Consider the following 27,419-nt stretch of genomic DNA (forward strand, 5'->3'; position numbering starts at 1 on the left):
TCCATGTAGGTATATATTTTGGTTACTACACTTAGCCTTAAGAATGGATCTTTTCCCTATTTGTTGACAGCAGCAATTTCTTGGGTGGAAACTCCTAATTTGGAAAACAGTCAGGCTTACACACTTTGAGCGCATCATTCAAACCCCATAGAGCTGGATGACTAAATCTATAGAGACTGCAAAATCGGTTGTTTTTAGCAGTGGGGGTTGACGTGCTCCAAAGCCCCTCCCTGGGTGAGCTCCTCCTCTCCTGGCCCGACCAGGCACAAGCCCCCCGCCCTCCCATCCTCACGTTTGCCTCCTGGATTCTCCCAGCCCTTTCGTTTCCCTGGGGCCCCTGAGATCCCATTCAATCGAATAAACAGCTGTTTAGGAAGAGCCTGCTACGTGTAAAGAAGGCTCTGGGCTGACTGGGGGAGGCAGGGATGAAGAGGTCCCAGCCCTTGCCCAGAGAGAAAGGAGGGAGGCGCTTCCTCTGTATCTTAAACTTGACCTCCCTCTCACCGCTTACTTTACCCTGCTCAGGAATTCTCTCCCGGGTTCGTACGGAGCACGCTCCTACAGCCCCCAAAGGTTTCCCGCTTAGGGAGGCTTCTGCCTGGCTCCAGCTCCGCACAAGCAGCGAGCGGTGGTGGAGAGATTGCCGCCCCGGGCATCGGGCATCAGGCGTCAGGGCACTGGGACCAAGGTGGGTGCTGCCGCTCAAGGGCTGACTGCCTGGGCAGGGCACCTCGCCCGTCCCGGTCCCAGCCTTCTCGTGTATTAACCAGGGCGCGGCACGCTTCCCTCCGAGTTTCCCTCCCGGGGTTCTCCTCTCCCGATGTCTGGGTTCGTGCCCAGCGCCCCGCGCCCGGGCGGCTCCTCGTCCCCTCCCTCTGTCCTCCCCTCCTGCAGCCCAACGCCTCAGGGCACCGTTCAGGTTCAGCTCTGGCTCGTGCCCCCGATTTAGGAAAAGGCCAGGGGGGCTGGAGGGCGCGGGTTGGCAGAGGGGAGGCAGAGGGGGGCGGAGGGAGGTGGCCTCTGATTGGTCGGGGAGGGGGAGTGGAGGCACGGAGTTTCCCACAATGCCCCGGTGCGGTGCAGCCGCGGATGGATGCTGCGGGAAGGGGCTGCCATTTGCTGCCCCTGCCAGCGGCGCGCGGACCTGCTCGCTCTCCCGCAGCGGCGGCCGCCGCCCGCGCCGTCAGCCGGCCCGGCCTCTGCAGCGCCGCCGCCTCGGCTCCCTCCGCGGCCGCCGGAGCGGTCGCCATGAACCCCAGCTCCTCGGCGGGAGAGGAGAAGGGGGCGACGGGCGGCAGCAGCGGCGGCGGAAGCGGCGCCGGGAGCTGCTGCCTGGGCGCCGAGGGCGGCGCGGAGCCGCGGGGCGCGGGGGCAGCGGCGGCGGTGGGGGCCGCTGCCCTGGAAGAGCCCGCGGCCGCCGGCCCGAAGGAGAAGGACGAGGCGCTGGAGGAGAAGCTGAGGAACTTAACTTTCCGGAAGCAGGTCTCTTACAGGTAGGCGCGGGAGCCGGGGCGGCGGGGACACAGGTGCCGCCGCGGGGCTGAGACCCGCTCGTGTCCCTCGCAGAGGGGCTTCCCCGGAGTTGGGGGCACCTGGCGCGCTCTCTCGCGCGCTCTCTCCTTCTCTCTCTTCCTCTCTCCCCCTTGTGGGGAGATGTATTTTCTTCTCAGCCTGGCGTTCTGGGCTGGAGGGAAGCTAGGTGCGCCCGGCTTCCCTGTGGAACAGGACCGAAGACTGGGTGCCTGAGGTCAGAACAACAACAAATGCGTGTGTGCGCCGGAGGGAGCTGCCGACACAGGTGGAGAGCCTAGTTTTCTTGAGAGAAGTCTTCAAAGTTGTCCCTACGCCGGTGTCATCTGTAACCACTCCCCCTACCTTCTAGATTTCCTTGGATGAACCTTTGGCACTAACTTGATAGTTGAGATCGCCCTCCAGGCAGGAGAGAACAGCGCTGTACTGAAGAGAAATCCTTAGGGAAGTCGGCCCTGCCCCGAAATCCCCCATGAAGGAAGGGTCGCTGTGGATCTAAGTCTGTAGATACCCAGCTGGTTAGGGGGTTACCTGCACACGTGCTCTCTCCCCCTCCCCGGGGTGTGCCCAGCGGGAGGGGGTGGGGACCCACTGGCAAGCCAGGGGTGAGCGCCAGCATGGGACCACGCTTGCCCCTGAGGACGGATGCATTTGTGAGACAAGGACAGTGTAGGATAAATGGCCACCAAATTATGATAAAAGATTACCCCACATCGCTCAGGATCTAAAAATGAGAAATGAGGATTTGGTAGGTTCTCGTGCTGTGCCTCGCCACCCCCAGCCCCAGGCAAGAATAACGATTTTGAGAGATTTGGAGAGTTTCCGAGACTACCCTTACTGCTTTGTTAGTTTTAAAGTCCAGATCCTACATAAGCAGATAATTACAAAAATTTGCACTTGCTAGGGCTCTGAGCATTTCTGGAAAAGGGGTCAGTCAAGACATTATTGTGACCCTATTCCCTTGAGCCCGCAGTCCTTTCCAGAAACCCATATAAAGTATTAAGCCTGCCACACCATGTGCTGTTATGTAAGCAAAAGCAGATGACAGAGGTGTGTGGGCTTGTGAGGGTGTGTGTGTGTGTGTTTATGGGGACGTGTGTGAATCACTGGGATCCCCGTAGGCATTGCCTGGACAGGAGGCCCCAGACACTGGGGCATGGGCTCTGTGTCTAAGTGTTGGTTGGCTTCCGATGACTCGGAAGAGGTCTTGCTGGTGAGGCTGTTGCTCTCGCATCCCTCGCGTGCATTTTGTTCGCTGTGCGTTGAGGGAGTTTCCCACTTGACTTGCTCTTTTAGTTACTCACATAGATGAGGATCAAATGAATCTTTCTCTTTATATTTTTTGGTTTCTAAAAATAGGTGCTGGAGAGTGGGGTAGCTCTAGGGAGGTATGCTAGGACACAGGCAGTTCTACTTCCTAGTAATGACGGCCTGCCTGGCCCTTAGGGAATCAGAGACTACATTCAGCCTAATTTAGGAACCCTGAGTTGGAAGGGGTTGATTACATTAAGCCCATTGTGGGTCTGGGCTCCTGTGCTGAGAAATTCTCCTGAGTTCATGGAATTCATCAGACTCCTCCCTGTTCCAGGTAGGGCTGCAAAGCCCCCGTTTGCAAGGGAAATCATTTCAGCTTGCCTCTTGGCAGGGGTCATCCTCTGAGCCTCTCTCTTGGACCTGGGTACTGTGTGAGTGGGACATGGCTTCTTGGATTGCACGCTCACACGTGCATGTGTAAGTGCATGCACCCACAAACATAGGACAGAGCATTTTTTTAATAAAATAAAAACAACGATACTGCATTTGCCTTCCAATCCATAGAGGCGGATCCCACTTTGTGAACATTCCCTTTTACCATCTCTAATTCAGGGAACCACCTGCATCAGTCACCTTAGGTAGGTCGTTAAAAATGCCTGCCACCCCAGACTCACAAAATCAGTCTCTGCGTGGGAATTTTTAACATCCTCCTCAGGCACTGCTTAAGTACATTGCTTTCTGAGGACTGCTGCCCTGTTTTCCCCCAAAGGCTAAACAATTGATCTTTGGGCTCTCGAATAGTGCCCAGCCAAACAAGGCCAGGCTGTCACAACGCCAGAGGAAAGAAAGTGGAAAGACAGGTGAATTCATCTGGCCCATGTTTGTCCTGGGTAACCGGCAGAGTGTCTCCATTTTTATTACTCTTATTATTTTGTTTTGAGTTATGGTGAATGGCCACCCCACTTGCCATGGCCGCCATTCCTGCCGGATTCAGATGGAGCTGGGCCTTGATCATTTTGCTAGTGGGTTAAGAAGTGGTCTGTGAGGAAAGTACAGCTCTGGCTGGAGTGGGGCATGGGCTTCACAGGGAGGACCCCACCGTGTCACTCCCGGGGGGCACCTGAGGACAGTGCCTGGTGGGAGTTCATGGAGGGAGGTTGGCAATACCTCACAGGATGGAGCCTGAGTGAAGGGGTTCGCTAGGCGAATGTAGTATGGCTGCTTGTGTAAGGGGGGTCATTTGAGGTGGGGAAAGAGGAGAGGTGCGGGAGGTAAAAAATATCTTTTGAAGAACATGGGTATTTGCAGAATGACACTTGACAGGAAAGAAGAAGGGGGCTTGGGGAGAGGGTGTGCGTGTGCGTGTGTGTAGGGGGTCTCATCTGCTCCTTCTGTTGCTAAGGAACATATAAGCTAGATTTTAAAAATAAATGAGGAGTGGGTGGGCATATGCAGTGACTCCTGTCTTTTTAGGAACTGGAGCCCTTTACAAAAAGCCTTTAAATAACCATTTCTGGAGGCAGATTATTCATTTTGCTTGACTTTTACTTTGTTAAGTAAAATAAACTCCTTTATATACCCCTAGAATTCCCCTCATTATCTTTTCTTTCTTGGCTTTTTTGGGGGGGGGAACCATTTTCCCATGAGGAATTTTCCTTTATGTTAGAATCTGCTCCCCTAGAGCAAATAGTCTCTGTAGACTGTAAAGCTAAAGGTTTTAGAAGGCAGTGCAAGTGAGCTGGTACTTTTCTCTTAAAATTACTACTTCCTTTTTCTTTGCAAATTATGGTGCTGCAACAGGATACGTATGTGCCAACGACTATATAATGTGTAGGAACTGTTTTTTTTTTTTTAAACTGCTGTAAGAATTCCCATTTAAATTAGTAAAAAAAAAAAAAAAAGTCTCTCAGAAATACACAGGGGAGGGGAAGGAGAGGGTAGCTGATGTTTATTGTCTTCTGTGCACCAGGCCCTGCAACAATGATTATTGAATATGCCATCCTATTTACTTGTCTTGATAGTCCTATGGTGTGAGTGTGGTTATTTCTATTTTATAGACAATTAACTTGAGGTATCTAGCTTGGGTGGGAGGCAGAATGGAAACCCAGATCTGACTCTGAAGCGTTCTCTCTTTAGACTACATTCTGCTTCCCTCAACATTCATTTCAGATTCAAAGTCTCTCCACACGTGTGTGAGTGTGTGTGTGTGTGTGCAGTGCGAGTGGCCCTTTTACCTCCTACGCCACAGGTCATTATATATTATCTCTTACACTTGTTGGGTCGTATCCCTTTGGCTATATAATTTTCAGGAATCCCTCTGCTATTTCAGAAAAGGAATATAAATCCATGATCACCAAAACATATATTGGTTTTGCTTCTGAGCACAAAACCACCTACATGACACCTGCCATCACTATGAAGATACCCATGTTAGAGTTTTAGATGTCTTTGAATAAAAATTACACAGATGTAGTGTAGGTGAACCTAGATCCAGTGAAGAACCGGCCTGTGTGTACCTCCTTGAGCCGCCCAAAATAAATGATGGGGCGTGATTTCACTGGTAAGAAGGCCTGGACAACTACCGTTACTTCTACGATGTTGATGGTAGGCTTCAGTTTCTCCACTTATACACTGGAATGGTTCTGCCAAACTTCCTTATAGGGAGATTTTGGAATGAGGTAAAAGGAGCCAGCAGGAAGGATTAAAGTCCTCCTTAGGCTAGACAACTTGGTTAAAAAAAAAAAAAAAAAGATTTATTATTCTTTCAGGTTGTTGATAAGAACGTAGTATTTCCATTTTTGTCTTGTCCTGCAAAGCAAGATTATGTGATTATAAGAAAGACCAGTAGGATGTAGAAAGCCAAGTAGGACGGCAGGCACACTGTTTCTCCTCGCATGAGAATCCACTGTGTGTGGCGGAAGTTTTCTTCTCCTGGGTATCAGTGTACGGCATCCTCCTTTGTAAATCAGTTTTATTTATTTTATGTTTTATACATTTGCTCACTATTTAGAGCCTTTGGGATCAGATGAAAACTTTGGTCCTAATATAATGTTTTCTTCCTCAATAATTACTTAGGACTTGGCTAAGTGTAGACTTCCTCAATCAGGACACCAACGGGGCAAGACTGCACTTGAACCAATGTCCAGAGTTCTTAATCTGCTCTAGTTGATCTTTCAGAGCCTTGGTTTCTATCATGGGAGAGTGACAGCATTGGACCCTGAGGTATCAGGGAGAGGAGGACATGAAGGGAGTTTTGCTGGTATTCATTTCTGCTGTGGGCAACAACAGCATTGCCTCATAGGGTCAAATTAAATTAGAGTAGAGCTAGCTCTTTGGAACATTTCACTAATAGGAGAAAGCGAGGACTCCCAGTGAGGGTCCAGGCTGGCTGCACCTTCCCTGCCCGACAGGGCTGGGCTCTGGGATGCGCATCCTTTAGGCAACCTGAGTTGTTCCTGGAGTGGGCTCAGAGGCATTCACTGTGTGAAACTGGAAGCATCTGGAAGGACAATTGCTTAGATGTTTACTTGACATTTACTTTCTTACTTGGGTTTATGTTGATAACACTGATCCTAATTACTTTCTCTGAGACCTTATAATTTTAGTTTTAGGCTAGTAGTTACACCAAATCAAGAGTGGATAACTGAGGGATGAAGGTAAGGAGCAAAACAAAGCCTAAGCTGCGGGTTTCTTTCTTCCTTTTCTTTGAAATTTAATTTGCATGAAATAACTATAAAAATGGACTAATTTCACATTGTTTGAACTGGCTGGAGCTATTTGAACTGTTGGAATTGTTTGAACTGGTCGGAATGTTATGCCTACTGCAAGGCATAACAAACCAATGCAATGTAGAGGAAGATTAAGAAATTAAAATGCCAAGTTATGTCTGCTTGCGCTTAATGCCTCCATAATTCCTCTCTGGCTTGTTCACCAGGCAAACTGCTCTGAGGAGTAAGCTCCAGAGTGTCCCCTTTCTGTGATAAGTGTAGGGTCTTCCCATGTGCTCACATGGCACTTTCAGAAAGCTATGTTCAGACTTTATTATAATTTTCTGGTGTGGGAATTAGGCTAGGATTTGAAACCAGCACCTTCTAGCTGGTCTTGGCCATGTTAGATAAACCCTTTTAGGCTTGGCATGTTCATTTCTGAAATGGGCTAGTCGTAATACCTACCTTCGAGGTTTGTGATGAGAATTGCACCAGTTACCTTATGCAAAGGACTTCACAGAGTGCCTTGCATAGAGTTAACTTTTCCCGTTATTATTATTCCGTTAGGTCGTTCACTCCTCTGAAGATGCAAATTACACCTTACCATTTGAATCTCTGAATCCTGTTCTTATTACTCAGTAGGTGTTGGATAAATATTTATTGGATGAAGGAATTTAATTGCCTTCTTTAAATAAACTACTATTCTTACCATTTTCCCTGTCCATCTCAGTTGTGATTTTCCTTTCCACTAAAAGGCTTGCCTTTTTCTCACTTACACTTTGTCCAACAGCCCAGAACTGTGTTTCTGTTTACAGCTTCCTGTGCGAGTACCTGCATCAGCTGTGTAGCCAGCTGTCGGAGGCTGGAGAGGGGTGGCAGAACTCTTCCTTAACCAGCTATTTGCAGCTTGTCAAAGAAAAGGCCTTAATTTGCCTTCTGAGTAGCACTAATTAGCTCTCTGGCTCTCTTTCTGCCTGTCTCATCCCCTTCCAAGGGGGCATCACTGATTTCCTCCTCGGGGAGTTTTTTTGTGGACTTCTTCTGTGGTTAGAACTCAGAACAGCAGAGTTGGCTACACCCCACCCCCCACCCCCACCCCTGCCAGTTTCTGGAATCTGTCCTGACTGCTGTCTTGGCCAGCCCCAGGTTGTGACTCCAGCAGCCTCCCTGCTGTGTTACCTCACTCCGTCCTTATAGTTCACCTGAGTGACTTTGGTGCAAAAGTTATTTTAGGAAGAATTCCTTTGTCAACTTAGTGACTCTTAGCTTTGGTTTTGTTTTTCACTCAACTCAATAATAAATCCTTCCCAAAAGTTCCAGCTGTTTTTAATTCATGTATGTTTAGAGCATTTGAAGGCTGGCTGGTGAGGGTCCTGACCCCCACAGTGTTCAGAGGGAGGGAGCATGAGCACTGTGGTGGTCTTTCAGAGAAAATCCAGTCATCAGGTGTGTGCACACTGGCTGAGGAAGGGGGCTGTGCTTGGGTAGAGGTGGGAAAAAGGGCCTTCGCAGATGATTTTCATGGTCTTTCCTTCCAGCCCTGAGGCTTTGTGAGTCTTTGAAAGGGTGCAAATGCTGTTTTTTAAAGGCAACAGCTTTCTGACAGGGACTTCTGTGGTCCTTAACCTCCCTGCATTTTGCGTAAGTGGAGATTTGCTATTAGATTTTCAGATTCAGAAATAATGCTCCAGGGGCGCCTGGGTGGCTCAGTGGGTTAAGCATCTGCCTTCAGCTCAGGTCATGATCCCAGGGTCCTGGGATCAAGCCCCGCATTGGGCTCTCTGCTCCGCAGGGACCCTGCTCCCCAACCCCCAGCCCCTGCCTGCCTCTCTGCCTACTTGTGATCTCTGCCTGTCAAATAAATAATAAAATTTTAAAATCTGTTTAAAAAAAAAGGGGGGAAACCCTTAAAAAAAAAGAAAAAGAAATAATGCTCCAATAAGAACCCATTCTGATTTAAGCTATAACATTAATGGTCTGACTTGCTGGATGAGTGGGGATACAATCAAAGCTTAAAACAGTAAGAATTAAACCTTAACCAAATCTCATTGTCCTTACTCTTCAATGTCATGAGAGACAGGTAGCATTGTAACAGCCCTGACTCTAGAGTGCTCCCACAGGGGTTCAGTTCTCAGCCTATCTCTGTCTGCTGTGTGACCTCAGGCAAGTTGCTTAATCTCTCTGTGTCTTACTTTCTTCATCTATAAGCTGGTAGTGTAGGAGTACTTCAACTTGTGGGATTGTTGAAAGGTTGATATTCAAATTGTTGCCTGTCACAAAGCAAGCCATGAGTGTTTGTTAGAAGGGTGTCTTTCATACTCAAGTCCAATTAAGGAGATTTGTTTTTTATTCAAAATGTTGAACATTAGTCAAATGTCAGTAGCTAGCAATGAAATTAGTCAGATAATATGAAAATAAGATAGCTTTAGACTTAGGAAATTTAGTTTACAGGTTTTAGCATTCACCAAGGTATAGACTATGCACTTTGCTTTTCATAATTTATTAAAAATGAGTTGACTCTTACCAGAGAGTGTGAAGGGGATCGAGCTGCCTGGGAGTGCTGCAGAAATTGGAGTAGGCAGGAAGCCAAGGTCAGAGAAGATGGGCATGGTGAGTGTGCAGAGCCACAGTGCTCCCTGCCCCCAACCAAACCGGTCATTTGGGAGCAGGAAGCCAGACCTAGAGGATTGGGTAACAGGGATCCGAGAGCTTCAAATATCAGGAATAGATAAGTAGATCAAGACAGAGGTCCTAGAAATAGAGTTGTCACCAAGGACCACAGGACAGGGGTTATTCCTCTCCTGGCCTGGGTCAATGATGTCTGCTCTGTGTGTCCAGACAATGGCTGGCTGCCCTGTTCTGGCAATCAGAGAAAAAGCTTCCCAGATGCTACCTGTCCTGGATTATTTCAGAAATGGAAGGATCAGCCTTCTGGGATGTTCTGTCCATTTTCTCAACGAGGCCAAACAACAGAATTGACTTTTTAAAATTGTAGGTGATTATTAAATATTTGTTGAACAAATAGAACTGGCTTAGGACTGTGGAATAAGTACTGAGGAAGTTAATTCATTTTTTTTTTTCCTACAAAAGGCAAAGGAAAGGTGGTTTGGTTGCTTTTGTATATCATGTAGGTTTTTAGGAAATAGCCAGAAAATAGACTCCTTGGAAAGTCCAAGGTACATTTTTAAAATGTGCCATTCCTTTGTAAATCAAAAAGATGTCAAAAATACTATGGAAAAATACATTTTTGTTTTTAAAACACTTGAAAGCAATTTGTTTAAAGATGAAAGGGGGCTTTATATAAGCTTATGCGGAAGCAGTTGGAAAGGGTTCCACATGTCACTTTTGAGACAAACTTCTGGAGCATTCTTCAAACTGAAAGGACTGTGTTCTCATCCTTGTCCTTATGTATGTAACCGGGTTTGAGGCAATCTCTCTCTGAGACAGAGAGCATTCCCTGTAGGGGTTTTTGAGAAAAGAGCCTGATTTAAAACGGTTTCTTCCTTTTTAAATTGGCCCCCTCTCCATGCAAAGACTAAGCTATAGCATATTTTTGTCTCTCTCCACTTGAAGCACTGTCCTCAGCATCTGAAGTAAGACAGGAAGTGGAAAAACCTTGAACCCCTGAAGCCTCAGAGTGTGATCTTCCCTGGCAGAGTGAATACCCCTGGGACCGCTGAGCTTTCCTGGTCTGCCCTGCCTTTTCTCACATTGGCCCCAAACCAGTAGATGCCACGTGTTCCTGTCCTTCCCAGTGGCCATGGACAGACCATTCCCCAAGGCAGCAAAGACAGCGCACCGACTTGTGCAGGTTTCGTGCAGAGAAGCTAAGAGAAGAAACAAGTTCTTCTTAGGGTTCAGACTTAGACTGCGAGTGTTAATGTACTTAACTACCTACTTGTGACTATTAGCCGGTATAAGGTACTGATTTTTATTAAGTGTTTACTCTGTGCCAAGAGCTGTTAAATATTTTATAGATAGTATTTCACTGACACCTCATTGAAGTCGGAACTATTATTGCTTCCATTTTACAGATAAATGTATTGAGGCTTCGAGTTTAAGCAAGTGGCCTGAGGTCAGAAAGCTAGTGATGAAAGCTAATGGCAGAGTTAATATACATGCCCCTGTTTGCCTATCGCTTTCCTAATGCAACTTTTCACACTGGTTCTTCTTTTACCCTTTCCCACCGCCTGTGTGCCAACAGCCCTATTTTCACTATCTGATGGTTTATTAGACTCACATTTCCCGAGAGGAGAGACCCATGGGTCCGTCACTTTGGTGGGTCCAGCTAGTCCTGACTCAGGACACAGAGACGGGTTGATTGGCCAACAGAGCAAGAATTCCTTTCCTGTCCAAGGGCGCCTTCAGCTCTGTGAAGAGCTTTATGGCACCGGCAACTGTGGGCGGTCGAGATCGAGCTTTCCATGGGGGCTCTTTCTACAACTCTGCGAATTTTCCATCGCCTGAGATAGGGGAATAAATCCAGGTTCCTGGGGCGGGGAAGTGATTTTCAGGGATTATATCCCAGAACGTCTTCCCTATTTCAGATTCTACTTCCAGTACAAGACCTGGTGATTTTTTGGAAGGAGAGTGGGATTTGAGGGGTGTGGTTAACGCTACAACGGCTTGGGGGTCCAGCAAAGAAGCAAGGACTGATTTATGTGTACCATTTGTGATTGAAATGGCACAATAAGCACCACTGGACTTTGTAACAAATAAGTATTCTTAGAAGATTTGAGTCTCTACCTTTAACTGGAGGGCCTGGTTAGACGGTGAGTGCTTGCAGGATAAGTTTATTCAGAACAACACCCTTCAGAATTCACAAGTATTTGCATGTGTGCTGTTATACTCACCTAGAAAGTTCCAAAGGATAATTTTTAAAAACCTGAGTCATTCTTTCCCGTTTGAAGAAAACCTTCAGAATTTCTTAGCAAAATAAATCTCTAGTTCAAAAATAAACGACAAAGCTATTTAAAGATTAAAACAGAAGCTTTCTATGAGCCAGTGTGGAATTATAACAAAATCTAAGGGATTTTTTTTTTTTAAAGACAGATTTCTGGAGATTTCTTACACTGTTAATACTGACTAAATTTCTGTACTTATAATAAAAATGCGTGTGGCGCTTTTCGGGCTTTACTGTTTATAAACTGCTTTCATGTACTTGATCTAATTTTACTCTCAGAAGAGTCTTGGGCAACAGGTGGAGTAGGTACCGCTTTTCTAGCCATGATACATTTCAGGAAACAGTCATGACCTCTAAGGGAGTATCCAAAAGCCAGTCAGGGGCCCTGCCCATCTTAAGCTGGCTTTTGGATGTTAAGTCTCATGTTCTTTTCACTTTGGGGCCCTGCTTCCATGCACCGCTCACCGGGAAGGTTGATAGCAACCTCTCTCTTTTGTGAATTTTATTTACTTGCACTTATCTCCATTGTTAATCACAATGGACAAAGTTGGAATCAGTCAGTGGCTGGCATTTCAAACCCATATCGCATCGACAAGGAGGATGACCTCGTTGTCAACCTCATTTACTCTTTCTGTGGATTCAAAAACGTGAAACCGCCCGCGGGATGGTTTATGTTTAACGCTCCTTCTACTGGGGGAAAAAAAAGAGAAATATTCAGGCTCTTCCTCTGCCTTAGTTGCTAAGCAGCAGCCAGGCCATTGTAAAGGCGATTCGGTTCAAGGAATGACATAGGTGTTCCAGGAAGAGCATTTCATTTTTACAGCAACCACATTTCATGTCTCTGTATAGCGTGTGCTTCTGTGGCTCAGGGATTTTAGGGGGAGAAGTGGGCACCTCAACACATTTGTTGAGTATGTGGAGAAAATTCTGTATAGCTGATCACCAAATAACCAAACTCCTGTGATCTGTGACTACGATTGCGCAGCACCTACAAGTTCCTTGCGCTTTGAAGGATTTGGAAGTGTCTCCAGAAAACAAGACTGCCAAACAGGTATGCTTTGGAGGCCGTGTTGGACGTCACCATGGAATGTTCTGGATAGTTTAGAATTTGAGGTTTTTGGAGTACCATGGCCTAGAGTAGAATTTGGTTGCAGCGAGGAATTGAATCGTGGGCAAGATTTCATTGTATTGGGATTTTGCTGGCAGGTGAAGGCTTTTAAAAATGAAGATAAAATACTCTACATGGCTCACCCAAGTCTTGGAGTTTAGTTTAAGCAAAAAGCATATGAGTAGAGAGGAAGGCATGTATCTAAGACATGGGTGTGTGTGATTCTTCCATGTGTGTGTAGAAGAGGAGATTGTCAAATTTCAGAGCTGTGAGGTGATGTATTTTTTCAGGTCGCACTGTCGTTAATTTTGAAGTCTGCGTGATCCATGTGGGCGAGCCCATGGCCCTGCTTTTCCAGGCATTTCTGCCATCTCTGCTCTAGCTTATACAGACCGCTGTGAAATTTATGTGTATCCAGACAAATGTATTTTCTTAAGCGAACTGCTTCATGGGAACTGTAAAGGGAGCAAACTTTGTTGTTTTCTAGGAGCGCGCTGCACACCACAACTTCCCCAGTCCGCTCCCCAGGCCATTTGAGAAAGAACACCTCTCTCCGGGAGCAGATGGGATGCTTGGAAGCTGGTCTTTAACTTCCAGTAAATTGCCCTCCCATTTATGGCAAAGTACCTCTTCCAGGAACTAGAAGTAATGTTCAGAAGAAATAATACATGGATGAACCCACAAATGGCGAACAGTTATTCCCACTGTGGTGTGGGTTCATTAGCAGAGTTGTTTTTAGCATCTCCCCGGCAATTAGTGCTTCTCAGCTACTTCACTGTGCACTTTTTACAATTACTTAAAACGGCTTTAGGGAAGCAGTTCTGGTGTTATAGGAAACCGTTATCTAAATAGGGAAGTCAAGTCAAGAGGTCTGGAAAGGAGAGGACTGGAATCATTGACTTCTCTCCTGGCACGAAGCCACAGAGAGGTCAGAGGCTCCATGTCTTTCAGAAAAAGCACCTCTGAGGTGCTCAATGGTGTATTCTCAGCCTTATTAATAGTGATATTACCAATTACCAACAATAACATTTTTTAAGTCTCATTATATGTGCTGGGAGCTGTGCTAAATGATTGACATACTTTATTCCAGTTAATTCTTGCAATGATTTTATGAGGTAGGTGCTGTTACTATTTCCAGTTTTATAGAAGAGGTACTGAGGCACAGGGTAAGGAAGCAGCTTCTTAGCACTTCACAGCTAGCAAGCAATGGAGCCAGGATTTGAACGTCAGGAGAACTCCTTGGCCGGTGCACTTGAACATTGCCGTGTGCTGTATCCCAGTATAAATGTATAGATATACCTCGTTTCCCTCTTGGGAATCCCCTCTCCCTTGTCGTGTGCAGTCTTGTGGGATTTTACGTCTAGGAACTTGGCTCTGCACCATGGCAGTCAAGGAGGTCTTTGCAAGTGGTCATGGCTGGCCTCCTCTTACCTCACTGATACTGTCTTAGGACATATGACCTGAGTTGGGACATTCAGAGTTTTTTGGATTTGACCTCTTAAAAGCTCTCAAAGGGAGTGCCAGTTTGTTCATATCCATTAGCAGTGCCCTGAGGACCGTTCCTGCTGCCCTCGCTGCTGTGTATTTCAAGCCTGGATCCCCCAGCCTTTCGATTACTCGTGAACAATCCAACATCTTCCCAATGAACTTCCTTTTTAAGTTGAAAAAAGCAAAACAACAACAACGACAACAACAACAAAACCCCAACCCCCACCCAACTGATAATGTGTCATTGGCAAATGGTCCATCAGCAGAGGCTGGTGACTGTCTTCCGTGTCAGGAGATCTTGGCTACATTAGGGAGATGATAAGCTATGCTTAGGTCTAATTGTGGTAAAGACTTTGTTATAGGGAAAATAAGGTATTACCATTTAGTGAACCTTTAACATCACTTAGGTACTTTGTGCTTCCTGTTTTGTTCTCTTATTTAATTATCACAAATTGTCTGAATTCGTTTTATCTATTTTACAAATGAGGACACTGAATCTCAAAGGAAAGTAATTTGCTTCCAGTCAAAGAGGTCTTAGTTGATGAGATGAGGATTCAGACTCAGTTCTAAGTCACATAAGGCTTAACAAATTTCCCCAGGATACCACGTTGCCTCCATGTTGAGGCCAAACCCGACTCCTTTATTTTTTGCCTACTGGTATTACATGTGCATTTCCGGGGGATATTCAGATTAACCCTCTCCTTTTTTTCTATATGCTAGCTCTCCGAGTGTGTGAAGTCAGGTTTCACATTTCTGTTTGGCTCTCTGTTTCTTTAGACTAAACCATCTCCACTTTTATTCTTCAGTTAATCCCTTATCTAAAGGTGATTGATTGCAAAGCCACTATTCCATGGGTCCCTAACTCGACAGCATCCTCGTTTATCCAGGGCTTTCTTTCTAAGAATTGAGCAGTAAACTAAAAATGTGGTCTAACTAGGGCCACCACGAGCACATGTGGTGTCTTTGTTCGAATTAGAAACAGGTTCTAAGTCTAAGTGACAACTTAATAAAAATCCTCCCTTACTCCTGAGCTTGGTCAGGCTCAGAGCCAGAATTCAGCAGGTGGTGGCTGACACTTAGGGTGGGTTTCAGTCTCCACCTGCCCCCCTCCTCTGGGAGTCCTAATGCAGGGCACAACCTCCATGTGTATGGGTGTGGCTCTAGGGACTTAGCTCCCTTGCTGTGGCTGTTGGCTGCCATGAGTGTATGGATTCGCATGGATTCAGACCAATTGCTGTTAAACTTATTCCAAAAGCCAAATATCCAGGTTGCCAATTCAATGAATTACTGACGAAATTTCCAAGGCCTTGTTTAGTTTGCAGCCATTTCACTTCAGGTTTGTCATTTCAGTTTGGCTAAATGTTTAGTTGGCATGTTTTATATTTATTTCAGACACCAAGCACTTCTAGAATGTTCCAGATTCCTTTTCTTTTTCTCCCTTCCTCCCTCCCTCAGTCCCTTTCTCTCTTCTTTCCTAAATAAGAAATGTCAAGTTCTTCCTTAAGAACTATTTACTATTATCTCTATGTTTCAATGTTTCAGACTTATGCCTGCATCACCCTCCCCTTGACCCTGCTGCTGATGGAGAAATGCCTGTGGTCAAGCCTTCTAAAACTGGCTTAAGTTATTTGTCTGTGAGGTTTCGGTGAACATTTTTTTTTTGTTTTAAGATTTTATTTGTTTATTTGACAGAAAGAGAGAGAGGGAGAGGGAGAGCACAAGCAGGGGGAAGTGGCAATCAGAGAAAGAGAGGGAGAAGCGGGCTTCCCAGTGAGCAGAGAGCCCGATGCTGGGCTCAATCCCAGGACCCTGGGGTCGTGACCTGAGCCGGAGGCAGCCGCTTAACTAACTGAGCCACCCAGGCGCCCCTGGTGAACTTTCTTTTTGTGCTTTGACACAGAGATTATAAAGAAATCCATCTGTGCTTTGACTCAACCTATATTTGGTGGGCAAAAAGATCACTCATTTGTCCAGAGGGTAGCATTTTATTGTTTCAGATATGAGGGCTGCCCAGTATAGTAGACAGTAGCCACATGTGCTTATCAGAAGAAATTAAATGCATTAAATTTGAAATCCAATTCCTCAGTCACACTAGCCACACATTAAGAGCTTAATAGCCGCAGTGACTAGCAGGCACCATATTGAACAGCACAGATACAAGCCATTTTTATCACCGAGGGCAGGTCTATCAAACAGTCCTTTGAGAGATTAGTGTCAAGACACTAATTTATCAACCCCCCTAGAAACCTCTAGCTAGTCATCCTTAAATGACTACATCGAAGGATACAGTTCTTGAATTAAGAAGTCTAGTTCTCTAATTACAAAGTTAGGCTTTAGAGGTGTAAGTAGGAAGAAGAGAGCATTGAAGACAGAGGAAAGAGGAAAGTCATTCTTGGTGTTCTCCTTCATTTTGCTTGTCATATATTCCTCTCCTCCTCACTACAGTGGTGACCGATTTCCATAAGAGTAAGGACAGGAAATTTGTCCTCTCTTCTCTTTGTGAGCTTCATCCTCCTGCAAATTGCTAGACACACAGGACTCTGTGCAGGAGGGAACAAGTTCTGTAGATTTGGGGTGGACTGGCTGTCTTGCCATCAAGAATACTTAGCTTGGCTGGTAATTGTATTTGGAGCCAGAGTGAAGGGTGGGGGAAGAGCATCACTGCTTCTCTATCTGAAGATTCCTGAAATTTGGCAAGGGCACGTCCAAGATGCAGAGCAGAATATGGATGTGTGGCTTCAGGTTCTGTGTTGCAGAAATTGCTTATTATGCTCCCTGTTTCATTCTTAACATTAGTTCTCATCATGTTCAATAAATATTTATTGTAATTCACCAGGGAGGCATGGAAATGAATGCATGGACTTGAACCTTTAATGTGGCTCACCTGGTTCTTACAGGAAAGACCTTAGGAGACTAGGAAAAGAGCTTCAAGGACAAAGCAAAAACCCCAGGAGACTCCTTGTGTGTTTGTGTGGATTCTCTCTGGTGCTTTGAACTGCCAATATTGCACACAAGGGTGTTCTAAAAATAACCTGAGTAATGTGCATCCTCAGCTGAAGGGAGTGAGATAATTTGTGAGGATGATGAGAAATGGAAAAGAAGAGAAGCTTTAGAACATGAGAAATGAAATACATGAATCTCCCTGGTCTCTGAGGCTCTCCCACGCATCAAGTGCTTTCTTTGAAGTCTTGATATTGAAAATCAGGAAAAAGTACTAAAAAAAAGGCATCAAGGGGAGAATTACTGGGTTTTCTCACCTATGTTTTATAACATGAGCAGTTCCCTGGACAAAAACTTAACAATTTTATAGGAATAGATATGGAATACTCACACGCTATATGCACAAAACACCATTTCAAGCCCTTGCTGAGGAATCTAGAGTCAAATAATATATGATTTCTACCTTAAAGTTGATTTAAACCGATTATAACTTATTGGGGAGACAAATAAAAAATGTGTTGAGTGCTTACTATGTGCCAAATACTATGCTAAGTGCTAGAAATAAAAGAGATATATGAAGTTCTGTTATCAAGAATTTATGGTCTAGCAAGGGAGAGACAGGGAATTGACCTGTAACGATATAGAGTGGTAAGTACAAGATGGAGGGATGGCCAGGGGGTCCCACAGGAAGGGCACCTACATCAGATGGAAGAGTAGAGAAAGATCTTCTAGAGCAGATAATGGCTAAACTTGCCTTCAAGATGGAAGAGGGGGTGTCTAAGTGAATTTGTTCTTATCCCTGATTCAAGGGAGGAAACATACCCTTAAGTTCCAAATGGCAAACTAGAAGCAGAATTTTGGAACATGTTCCATTTGCTTCTGCTCTCTTTTCAACAGCCCCTGAAATCAGCCATTTGAATTTTTTGGCATGGAGGCTTTCATCAGGCTCTACTACCTAGAAATCCACACACGAAGGACCTTTACCAGGAGTTACATCTACTCTGTATCTCTTAGACTCAGCAGCTTGAACAAAGGTAAACAGCAGGCATGAAGCGATGCACATGGTCATTTCTGGATTGTAGAAATGCCAGAGACGGGGAGAGAAGTTAGCTCTGTTTGGGAGTTTTCTTGAAACATTCGCTTTGAATGATGGGTAGGATTCCAACAAGAGAAGAGAGGGCACAAGAAGGGCAGGTACGGAAAACAAGTGGGGCAGAGGGACTGTGTGAGAAAGGACTTGGGGGTGGAAATGAATAATGTGTGGAGGCAGCCATGTCAGTTGTGGGATAATTTTGCTTTGAGCATGGAGATACGTAGTGAAAGGTAAGGCAAGAAAATCAACTTAAATACTTGTCATAGAAAGTCTGAATGCCATCAGAAGGATTTGAATTTTGTAGTTAACAGAGAGCCATTGGAGGTTTTGGGACAGAGAGGGGAGGTTCTGGACCCAAATGTGGGAAAGTCCTTGTTCTTCCTGGATCCATTGCTAATTCCTCTTTCTGGAGACACTGTTATTTCTGCAGAAGCCATTGCTGCAAAAGTGACACCTGTCCCCTCCTGAGCCATGAAACCTTCTGGAGTGGACAAGAGCTCCCCTCCTTCTCTCAGGGCATGAAGTGGGGAGGGGATCCCTGTTCTCTCTGCAGTGACCTTAGTGGCTGAGAGCCATGTTCCTCTTATGCCTCTGCGACAATAAGAAGGAGGACAAGAGGAAGGAAGGTGAATCCCGAATCCATGAAAATATGGGAAAGATCGAGTAAGGAGAATGTGAGATGTACTCAGTGCCTGAAACTGAAACTTATTTTTACATAAAGTCATGTAAATAAGTAGTTAGATTTGATGTCATTACTTAATACTATAGCTAGACAACATTGTCTAACCAGGAAAACCATGGAGAAAATTTGGGAGTTTAGGGTGTCATAGAGCTGGGAACTGACTGACTAACTTTCTTTCTTTCTTCTTTCTTTCTTTTTTTTTTCCTTTCATGATTTTATTTAAATTCTAGTTAGTTAACATATAATGTAATATTAGTTTTAGGGGTAGAATTCAGTGATTCATCATCTGCTTATGACACCCAGTGCTCAATCACAGTGAGTGCCCTCCTTAAACCCCATCCCCCCACCCACCACCCTTGGGAGCTTTCTTTCTAAGCTGCCTGGAGAAACTCCCCAAATCACATCACTGAAATTTTGTTAATGAAGCGGAAAGGTTTTTTTTTTTCCAGATTCCAATACCTAGAAAGCACTGAACAAATTAATAGAGAAGTATGTGTTCTGAATTTATTCGAAAACAGTAGTCGAGCAGCTTAAACATTGTTCACTGTCAGAGGACTGTGTTACTGTCTAACACTATTACATGAATAGGGATTGGCTGGACCAGCTAATAGAAATACAGATAATTTTGCAGCCAGGAAAGATTTGCTTTCAGCTGCAAACTGCACACTCTTTTCAGACCTAATCTTCAGTAAATGAATGCAGCATTGTGGCGGAAAGTCAGTGTGACCAATTCTGTCCCCTGGCTTTCACGCCTGCTCCTGAAGGATTAGGATGATGCCCAGTTCATTCTCTGCATTATGTACATTGCATTGCAAGGGTTGAGAGCTGGCCCACACTCTACATTCCGGAAAATCATCATTCTTCTCATACAAATGGAAAGTAGAGAAAAATCGGGTTGCAGAGAGAGCAACATGGAGATCAAAGTAATATTAACATGCAGGAAGGAGTAGGAGCTTGGGTCAGAGCCTCCCAGAAAGATGAGTAGTAGTAGCCTTAGGACCACGGGCCCATGTGACCTGAGGCGGGGGACACAGCCTGCAAACTAATTTCACGATTAAGATTGGAAAACTCTCTTTGTCTACCTTTCAACTAAACCACTTGTTAATAATGTAGAGACCACCAAACCATGTCCTAATGGGATCTGATAATAGTAAAGTCTAACATGCAGAACTTTCTCTTCCTTTCCATTTTAACTCAGGGAAGCCGCTTTTGCTTTAAATGGGGAAAAAAAAAAAAGTGACCCTCAGGTGTTTTTTTTTCCCCTGAGAGCCTTCTTTCAAAAATGTTTATTCTTCACTGTCCTAGATCGACAAAGACATAAATAAAATTAGAAAATAAGCCTGTGAATGTCTCATTGTCTATCCCTGTTGGAAAATACTGCTATCACACACGTATGTGTGTGCCTCTGTGTGTGTGTGTGTTCGGAATTGGAGTTCCCTTGTTTGTGTGCCACTTGCTAACCCTAGGACAGGTCTCGCTCTCTCTGAAGCCCAGTGTCCTCATCTGAAAAAGGAGGCTGGTGATCTCTACTGCACAGCACAAGGGTTGAGATTGAATGGAATGACACGAGCACTTTGCAGATTGTAAACCCTAGCTAAATGCAAGATATTACTACATGACCGCCACGCTAGATTCCCTGTGTGCCGTCAGCTGTGGAATGGTGTAAAGACCCTGTGAACTTCTCAGGGTCATTACATTTCCTCATGACAGCTCTGGAGCGTAGGTTTGCCAATGGGACACATCATTTTGTAGGCATGCTCATGCAGGTATGTGAGGGTTAACCAACTTTTTGTTTCAGTTTTTGCATATAATATTTATTTAAATCAAAGTAGTATACAAGTGTAGCTTAATGCCTAGCTCGTAGTTAACTAGAACTGACTTTGGTTTTCATTTGTAAATATAACGTTTATTTAAATCGAAGTAAGTATGTAAGTATAGCTTAAGGCGTAGTTCATAGTTAACTAGCACAGGCTTATAACAAATCTGTGATTCCCTTCTCTGTGTTTCTCCCTTACTCCCAGTTCCCTACAGCGGCTGTGATGCCTTAGCTGTTTCTTCTGGATTCTACATTTCTATTTATAAATGATGTGTTTTTGTAATCTCTCTCAACTGTTTCCTGTGAGAAGGTGAGGATTTCATTCTCTTTTGTCCCATCTGCACGCATCCCTTCTTTCATCTCTGCAGTATGCTCAGATCACAATTTTATTTAAATTGTTCATAAATGCTTCTATTATTGACTTTGTAAATCTTATGTATGTCTGAGCCACCCAGTGTGCTACTGAAGACATTTCCTTCCTTGTATTATTAGTCTCATTAAAAAAAAAATTTTTTATGTGGACTAGTTTCTAATTCTTCCACAAACCTCTTGAAAGAACCATATATCTTCTGTGGTGTTTACCCATAGCAAGTCATGCATCAGTTCCTTTGTTTCTGACTGGACAGCTGTCCTGTTCCTTCCCATCTCCTCCCGTCTGGGCTGGTGGTTACCACAGTGCTCTTTCTTCCCCACTTCCTAAATTTCCTAAATTCTTCTTTGGTTTATGCCTCATTTCATGGAGCATACAACAATTTCAAGAACATCAGGACCCACCACATTCTTGGATAAGCTTTTTTCCCATCATATTTTTATTTATTTTTTTATTATTTATTTTTTTTCTACATCATATTTTTAGATGACCAACTGGAAAAAGTTTCCCAGGAGGTGGCTTCCTCAGACAGGGCGCAGAGGAGGTAGATATTTTGAGTCCTTTCATGTATGAGAATATCTTTTTTTTTCTTCTTCCTGCCCTCACTCTTGATCGAGAGTTTTTCAGGGTATGTAGTTCTAGATCAGAAATAATTTTTACCTCAGAGTGGTGAGGGTGTTTCTAGGTTGCTGCTTGGCTTCCAAAAGGTGCAGCTGAGAAGTCCAAATTCACTTGATTCTCAATGAACTTTGGTGGGCTTTTTTCTTCTTTCATGCTCTATGGGTTTAATTTTTTTTTTCTCTTTTAGTTAAAGAAAATCCGTGCCTTAGCATAGGTGCATGGTGTGGGAACTTTTTAGAACTCTTCAATCTGAAAACTTTTAGTTCTAAGCAATTTTCTGGTGTTATTTTCCACTTTTTTATCTACTGGTTTTCTCTGGAATTTATATTATGTACCTACTTGTACCTAACTGGAATATTCCTCTAATTTTCTTTTCTAAGTTCTCCTTTCCTTTTACCTGCACTCTGGGGGATTTCCTCATGTATTTTCAATCCTTTTATTGGATTTTTAATTTTTGTGATCCTACTTGTAATTTGTAAGAATTCTTTCTTACTTTCCAGAGTTCTTTTTTTTTTTTAATAGTTCACTGTTTTTGTTTCATGGCTTTAATATCTTCTTTTATTTCTCTAAGGATATTAATGATAATTTTTGGACGTTTTCTTTGGCCTATATTAACTCTGTTTTCTTCTTCAAAAAATTATTTTTCTTTTTATGTTAATACCTTCTTTTCAATTTGGGATTTCTATTCAAATATCTGATGATCCGTTCATATTTAAGGGAGAGGCCCCAAAGGGCTATATGCAAACTCGGTCTGCACGCGTATGTGACTTGTGAGACCACTAACCTTCACTGTGGAGTGATTGGTTGGGATGCAGTTTGTTTTACTGGGAAAACCCTAAACATTAATACTTTCTGTTCAATTCTCTGAGGAGAATGCTCTAATCTCCTTTTAAGAGGTTTATACCTGTTACTTCTCCTTGGCTGAAATTTTACTATTCAGTGTATAGATTTTTAGTTGATCTCTTGGCCCTCAGTGGAGACAGTCAGTCTCAGACCCAGGTGTGGTTGGTGTTTCTGGGTCTCTCTGGTTTGGTCTCTTAAGAAAGAAATCTCCAGGGATGGCTGGGAGGTTTAGTCAGTTAAGCGGATGCCTTTGCTCAGGTCACGATCCCAGGGTCCTGGAATCGAGTCCCGCATTGGGCTCCTTGCTCAGCGAGGAACCTGCTTCTCTCTCTCCCTCTGCCTGCTTGTGCTCGCGCTCTCTCTCTCTGACAAACAAATAAATAAATAACATCTTAAAACAACAACAACAACAACAACAACAACAAAAACGAATGACATCTCCAGCCTTCTGGCTGTGTGTGGTAGGAGTAGACACCAGGCTGCTCAGGGTGGGAATCAAAGTCTCTAGAAAGCATTTACCCCGCTTTCAGGCCCCTCCCCCAACCTCACCTTCTGCTGTACTTGGCTCTTCTAATCCAGAGCTTTTCTGGAGCGCTGCAGGGGAATCCACCTCTCCTTTGCTTCTCCCTCCTTGACATCCTTAACTTCCAGCATCTTCTGTCCTGCCTGTCCTCAATCACCTCTACTCAGTTCACTCTCCAGCTTCCAGATAATCTTGTTGTCATGCCTTTGTTGGCATCCTGCCTGTTTTCTTTGTTCTGGTGAAATCATGTCTTTTATTTCCTTTACTTTCATTTTAGTGGGAGTTTCCAGGGGAGCTGGGATGGAGGTATGTGCCCAACTCACCACGGTGACCTTGAAGTTGCTCACCCTGTTCTTCCTCAGTAAGAACAATGGGAAATTTGACAAATCAGTGTATTTCTTTAGAATTTTTTAACAGGCAACAATGTTTTTAGTTCATCTAAAGGAGTTTCCTTAGGCATTTTGTCTGTCCCAACTCTGACATGTTGCATATTTTTCAAGGATCCAAGTAAAGGAGATACCTCTCGTCACTTTCCTCGGGCATTTTGCCACAATCTACTTTCATTCATTCAGTTCAGAGTTAGCCTTGCAGCCATCAGCTAAAGTTGCAAAATATCCCTTTGATTTCTAGTAGCCCCCCTAACTTCGAAACCCGGGGGTCTACCGGACACGATGTTCTCTGTCTCCTGTCTGTAGCCTGTGCTCTTCTGGTTTTCTGGGTAGCCCTGAGACTTGTCATTCTAGCAGCTCAGATGCCATCCTCCCCAAACACCCAGAGTTCATTTAGCACCAAGGAGGTGCTCGGTCTGGGATTTTGGTGGGACTGTCAGTGGGGAGAGGCTGTTGCTAATGAGGTGTAAATTGGCAGTAGCTGGGGAGGGACAGCTCTCTCTGGGCTAGGCCCTCTGGGAGGGGTAGATCCTTATGACACTTGCAGAGGAGGCTGGCTGTGGGCTGGCTGTGGACTGGAAAGACTGATTCCTGGCAACGGGAGGCCCTTGCACAGTGCGGGGAGATCGGTCTGGGCTCACACAGCCACACCCCTCGAGCCTCTGCCAGCTGGCCAATCTCTTGGCTAGTTTTCTTGGCTGGCTTTTCTTGCAAGTAGGAGAGGCCGTGCTCAGTCATGGGGCTTTCCCAGACAACGAAGAGACAGCCAAGAAGACCCACAGTCCCCAGAGACTGTCCTTGGGGCTGGTATGCTAGAAGGTCACAAGGTTGGGGTTGGGCGGCGGAATAGCAGTTCCAGGAGCAACTGAAGGGAGAAGGGAGTGTGTCTGTTCTTCTTGAACTTTTGTCCACCTATCTCGCGTGGAGGACTCTCACCCACTAAACTGTTTACCTGAGTGCCCTTATCAGCTGCTCTTCTAGGCTCCTGGAAGTTCAGGCTTCCCACAGTCCTTTCCACATGCAAGTATTCTCACCAGAGCTGTGGCAGAGCCATGGGTGGAAAGCACTCAGAACCAGAAACTCTGCTCTAATAGAGAGAAAATGGAGGGAAACGGGTGGATGGAGGATGTGGTATAGAGGGTCAAGTGACTTTGTGCCTCCAGGGCTTGTATGACCGAGGGTGACTGATTGGAGCCCCCGGATGTGGAATCTGTGTGTCTCTTTGGGTGGTTTTGAGCAAATCTCTTAAATTCTCTGACTTTCCCACCTTCCACCTTTTCTTCTATTTCTCTTTATCTCATTTCCTCTGCTTTATAAAGAACTCACTGGGTGCCAGTCCTGATGCAAAGAAGAAAGAAACGAATGATATATAGTCCCTATCATCAATGAACCCACCTTCCAGTGGAGGGAGACAGGTATACAAAGAACACAGATTTACACATCATGAGAAATGCATTATATCAGAGGCATGTAGAAAGTGTCACAGATGGTGGAGGAAGGGGGCAGTAATGCTCTCTGAAAGGGTCAGAGAATGCTTTATAGCAGCGGTGACATTCAAACAGATTGTCGAAGCTCGATTCTGCACCCAGACAAGAGATGAAAGTGTGCTCTAGAGAGATCAGAGCATAGTCATGGTGGCTTGAAAAAGCATGGCGTCTTCTAGAAAACAGAAGTTGTTTGTTGATCCTAGGGGTGCAGGTGCCAAGTGCCTGGCAGGCTGTGGGTCTGGAAATGGATGGGCTCAGATGATGGAGGGTGCTTCTCGCTGAAAGTGTTTGGACCTCGCCTTACTGGTGGTGGGGCACTGGGTGGTGGGTTGTAGAGAATTGAGTTAACTTACTGAGGAGGCTGGGCTCGATTAAGATCCCTTGTAGTCTGAAATTCTTGGATTCTCTGTGTGGGTACAAAAATGTGGGTCTGGGAACACAGCTTCGTTGAGGAGTGTTATCTGGTGTAACGTCTGTGAGTAGGTGTTTAAATGTAGGTTGGACTCAATAGCTATATTAAGAGGTAACATCGAGTGGGGTGTGGAGCTCCGGGTTTTGAGTTAAGTTGGAGTTTAAATATCCAAGTCTTGGGGTGTCTCAGTCAGTTGAGCTTCCGACTCTTGGTTTTGGCTCAGGTCCTGATCTCGGGGTCATGAGATCGAGCCCTGTATTGGGCTCTGCGCTCAGTGTGAAGTCTGCTTGAGATTTTCTCTCCCTCTCCCCCTTCCCTCTGAAATGAATAAATAAATCTTTAAAAATAAATAAGTATCCAAGTCTTGCTTTAGCCTTTGATCATGATTTTGACCCTGGCTAAAGCCCTTGCTATCTGTGCCTCAGGATTGCCACATGTGCACTTGTGCATGGTTAGGAGGGTTTTTTGTTTGTTTGTTTTCTGTTTTGGAATAGTTGTATTTGACAATGATTTCGCTGTGGTTTAGGGCGTTTGAGGGAAATAAGTATTTAAAACTTTAGCATTATTTCTAATTCTGTTACTAGTTATCAGTAAGTATAGACATAAAAGTTCTATCTGTGCATGAATTTTGTGTAATATACTTGTGCGGAGTTTCTCTTGAGCTTTGGTTCATATTTAGAGTAGGAATCGGGTGGGAGTTAGGGTAGGGAGTTGGGAATATGTGTAAAAAACAGCATTGCTGGAACTTACTTGGTGAACCATACAGACACACAAAGCTTTAGCCGAGTGTTCCAGCTGGGCCATGTTAGGAATGCACTTGTGTGGCTGATGACACATTCCTGGCCTCCTAAGTGTTAGTTTATGCTTGTTGAACTTGAAACCCCAGGGGATTATTATTTTCTGAAACCACATGATGAACACTTTGGCCTAACTCCAGAGCAGTTCCCAATCTCTGAGTTGCCTGTTTACTTTTGAGGAGGGTGTATTTTCTTCAATTTTGCCTTAAGTGTCTTTTGGTCACTGGCCTGCCCATTTTTTCAGATTACTCTCCAGTTTGCTCATCTTTGTAACTACAGGGATACACAATTTCCATGTGGTTCGGTTCTCATGCTCAGAGATGGGGTCACTGATGGTCTGACAGCCAAATATGGGTGTAGGCAGGAAGGATGTTCGAAATATGGAACGAGCAGGGACATGTGGGCACATGGTCGTGGACAACTGAAACTTTCATTCTAGTGTAGGCTGTCTGATGTTTGCCCCAGCTGTGGCTTGGGAGGTGGGGGCACACACATATAGGAATACAACTCAGTAGATGTTGTATCTTTTTTTTTTTTTTAAAGATTTTATTTATGTATTTGACAGACAGGTCACGGGTAGGCAGAGAGGCAGGCAGAGAGAGAGAGGAGGAAGCAGGCTCCCCACTGAGTAGGGAGCCCGATGTGGGACTCAATCCCAGCACCCTGGGATCATGACCTGAGCCGAAGGCAGAGGCTTTAACCCACTGAGCCACCCATGCGCCCCTAGATGTGGTATCTTAAAGAGACTGAGCATCAGAAGAATTCTTTAAGCACTGACTTCATTCAGACACACAGTTTGGGTCCCCTGCATTCTTAGGGCTCTTAGAATTGAAATAATTTGCTGATTTCTGCAGGCTGGCTTTCCAGTGGGAGGGATAGTACAAACCACAGACATCCTCACATCTTGTCTGTGCAGCCTTTATTAACCACTAGCGACATTACAATCGTGGTCTCTGTGACTATAGAATTGTGTTGGGGGCTGGAGGGAGTCACAATTTAACAACATAGAGCATTTGCTTTGTTCTATGCAAGTGACTATAAATATTCAGTGGAAAGTAATTTTTCTTGAATCTGAACTCTAATGACACTTTGTTGCTATTTCTCTTACATCACATATAATTTTTGGTATTATTTGAGAGTTAAATCTACATATATCTTGTTGGCCTCTGAGTGATCGTAGTATCCTTGAGGGCACAGCAATTAATGCGTACAACAAACATTTATTAAGCACCTGGGGTGTGTCAAGCACCCAGTGTGTGTTTTAGGTATCAAACCTAAATGAATAAGATTCATTTCTAGGCCACAAGAATCTCACTTGTGAGTGGGGGGAGATAAATAAGTAGATAGATAATTATAGCACATATCTTATAGTGATAGATATATGCACATGGAATTAGAAAATGGGATACTTTGAGTATTAAAGGATGAGGAAGGGGGCACCTGGGTGGGACATTGG

The 27,419-nt window shown here is 44.7% G+C and overlaps 1 protein-coding gene across 8 annotated transcripts in view; it reads left to right on the forward strand.

Moving 5' to 3' along the window:
- The first annotated feature begins 1,089 nt into the window (after positions 1 to 1,089).
- The window catches only part of DGKI (diacylglycerol kinase iota), a 430,951-nt gene continuing 404,621 nt past the window's right edge, over positions 1,090 to 27,419 (forward strand). For 5 of the 8 annotated variants that reach the window (XM_032868387.1, XM_032868409.1, XM_032868419.1 and 2 more), the window contains exon 1: positions 1,090 to 1,493. In XM_032868387.1, the coding sequence (XP_032724278.1) occupies positions 1,090 to 1,493 (404 nt within the window). The remainder of the gene's footprint in view (positions 1,494 to 27,419) is intronic. The other 3 variants (XM_032868439.1, XM_032868457.1, XM_032868448.1) reach the window with 1 other exon arrangement.

The sequence above is a fragment of the Lontra canadensis genome, unplaced genomic scaffold (genome assembly GCF_010015895.1).
Source record: "Lontra canadensis isolate GAN:19392208 unplaced genomic scaffold, GSC_riverotter_1.0 scaffold2, whole genome shotgun sequence".
In the NCBI taxonomy this organism is placed as follows: Eukaryota; Metazoa; Chordata; class Mammalia; order Carnivora; family Mustelidae; genus Lontra; species Lontra canadensis.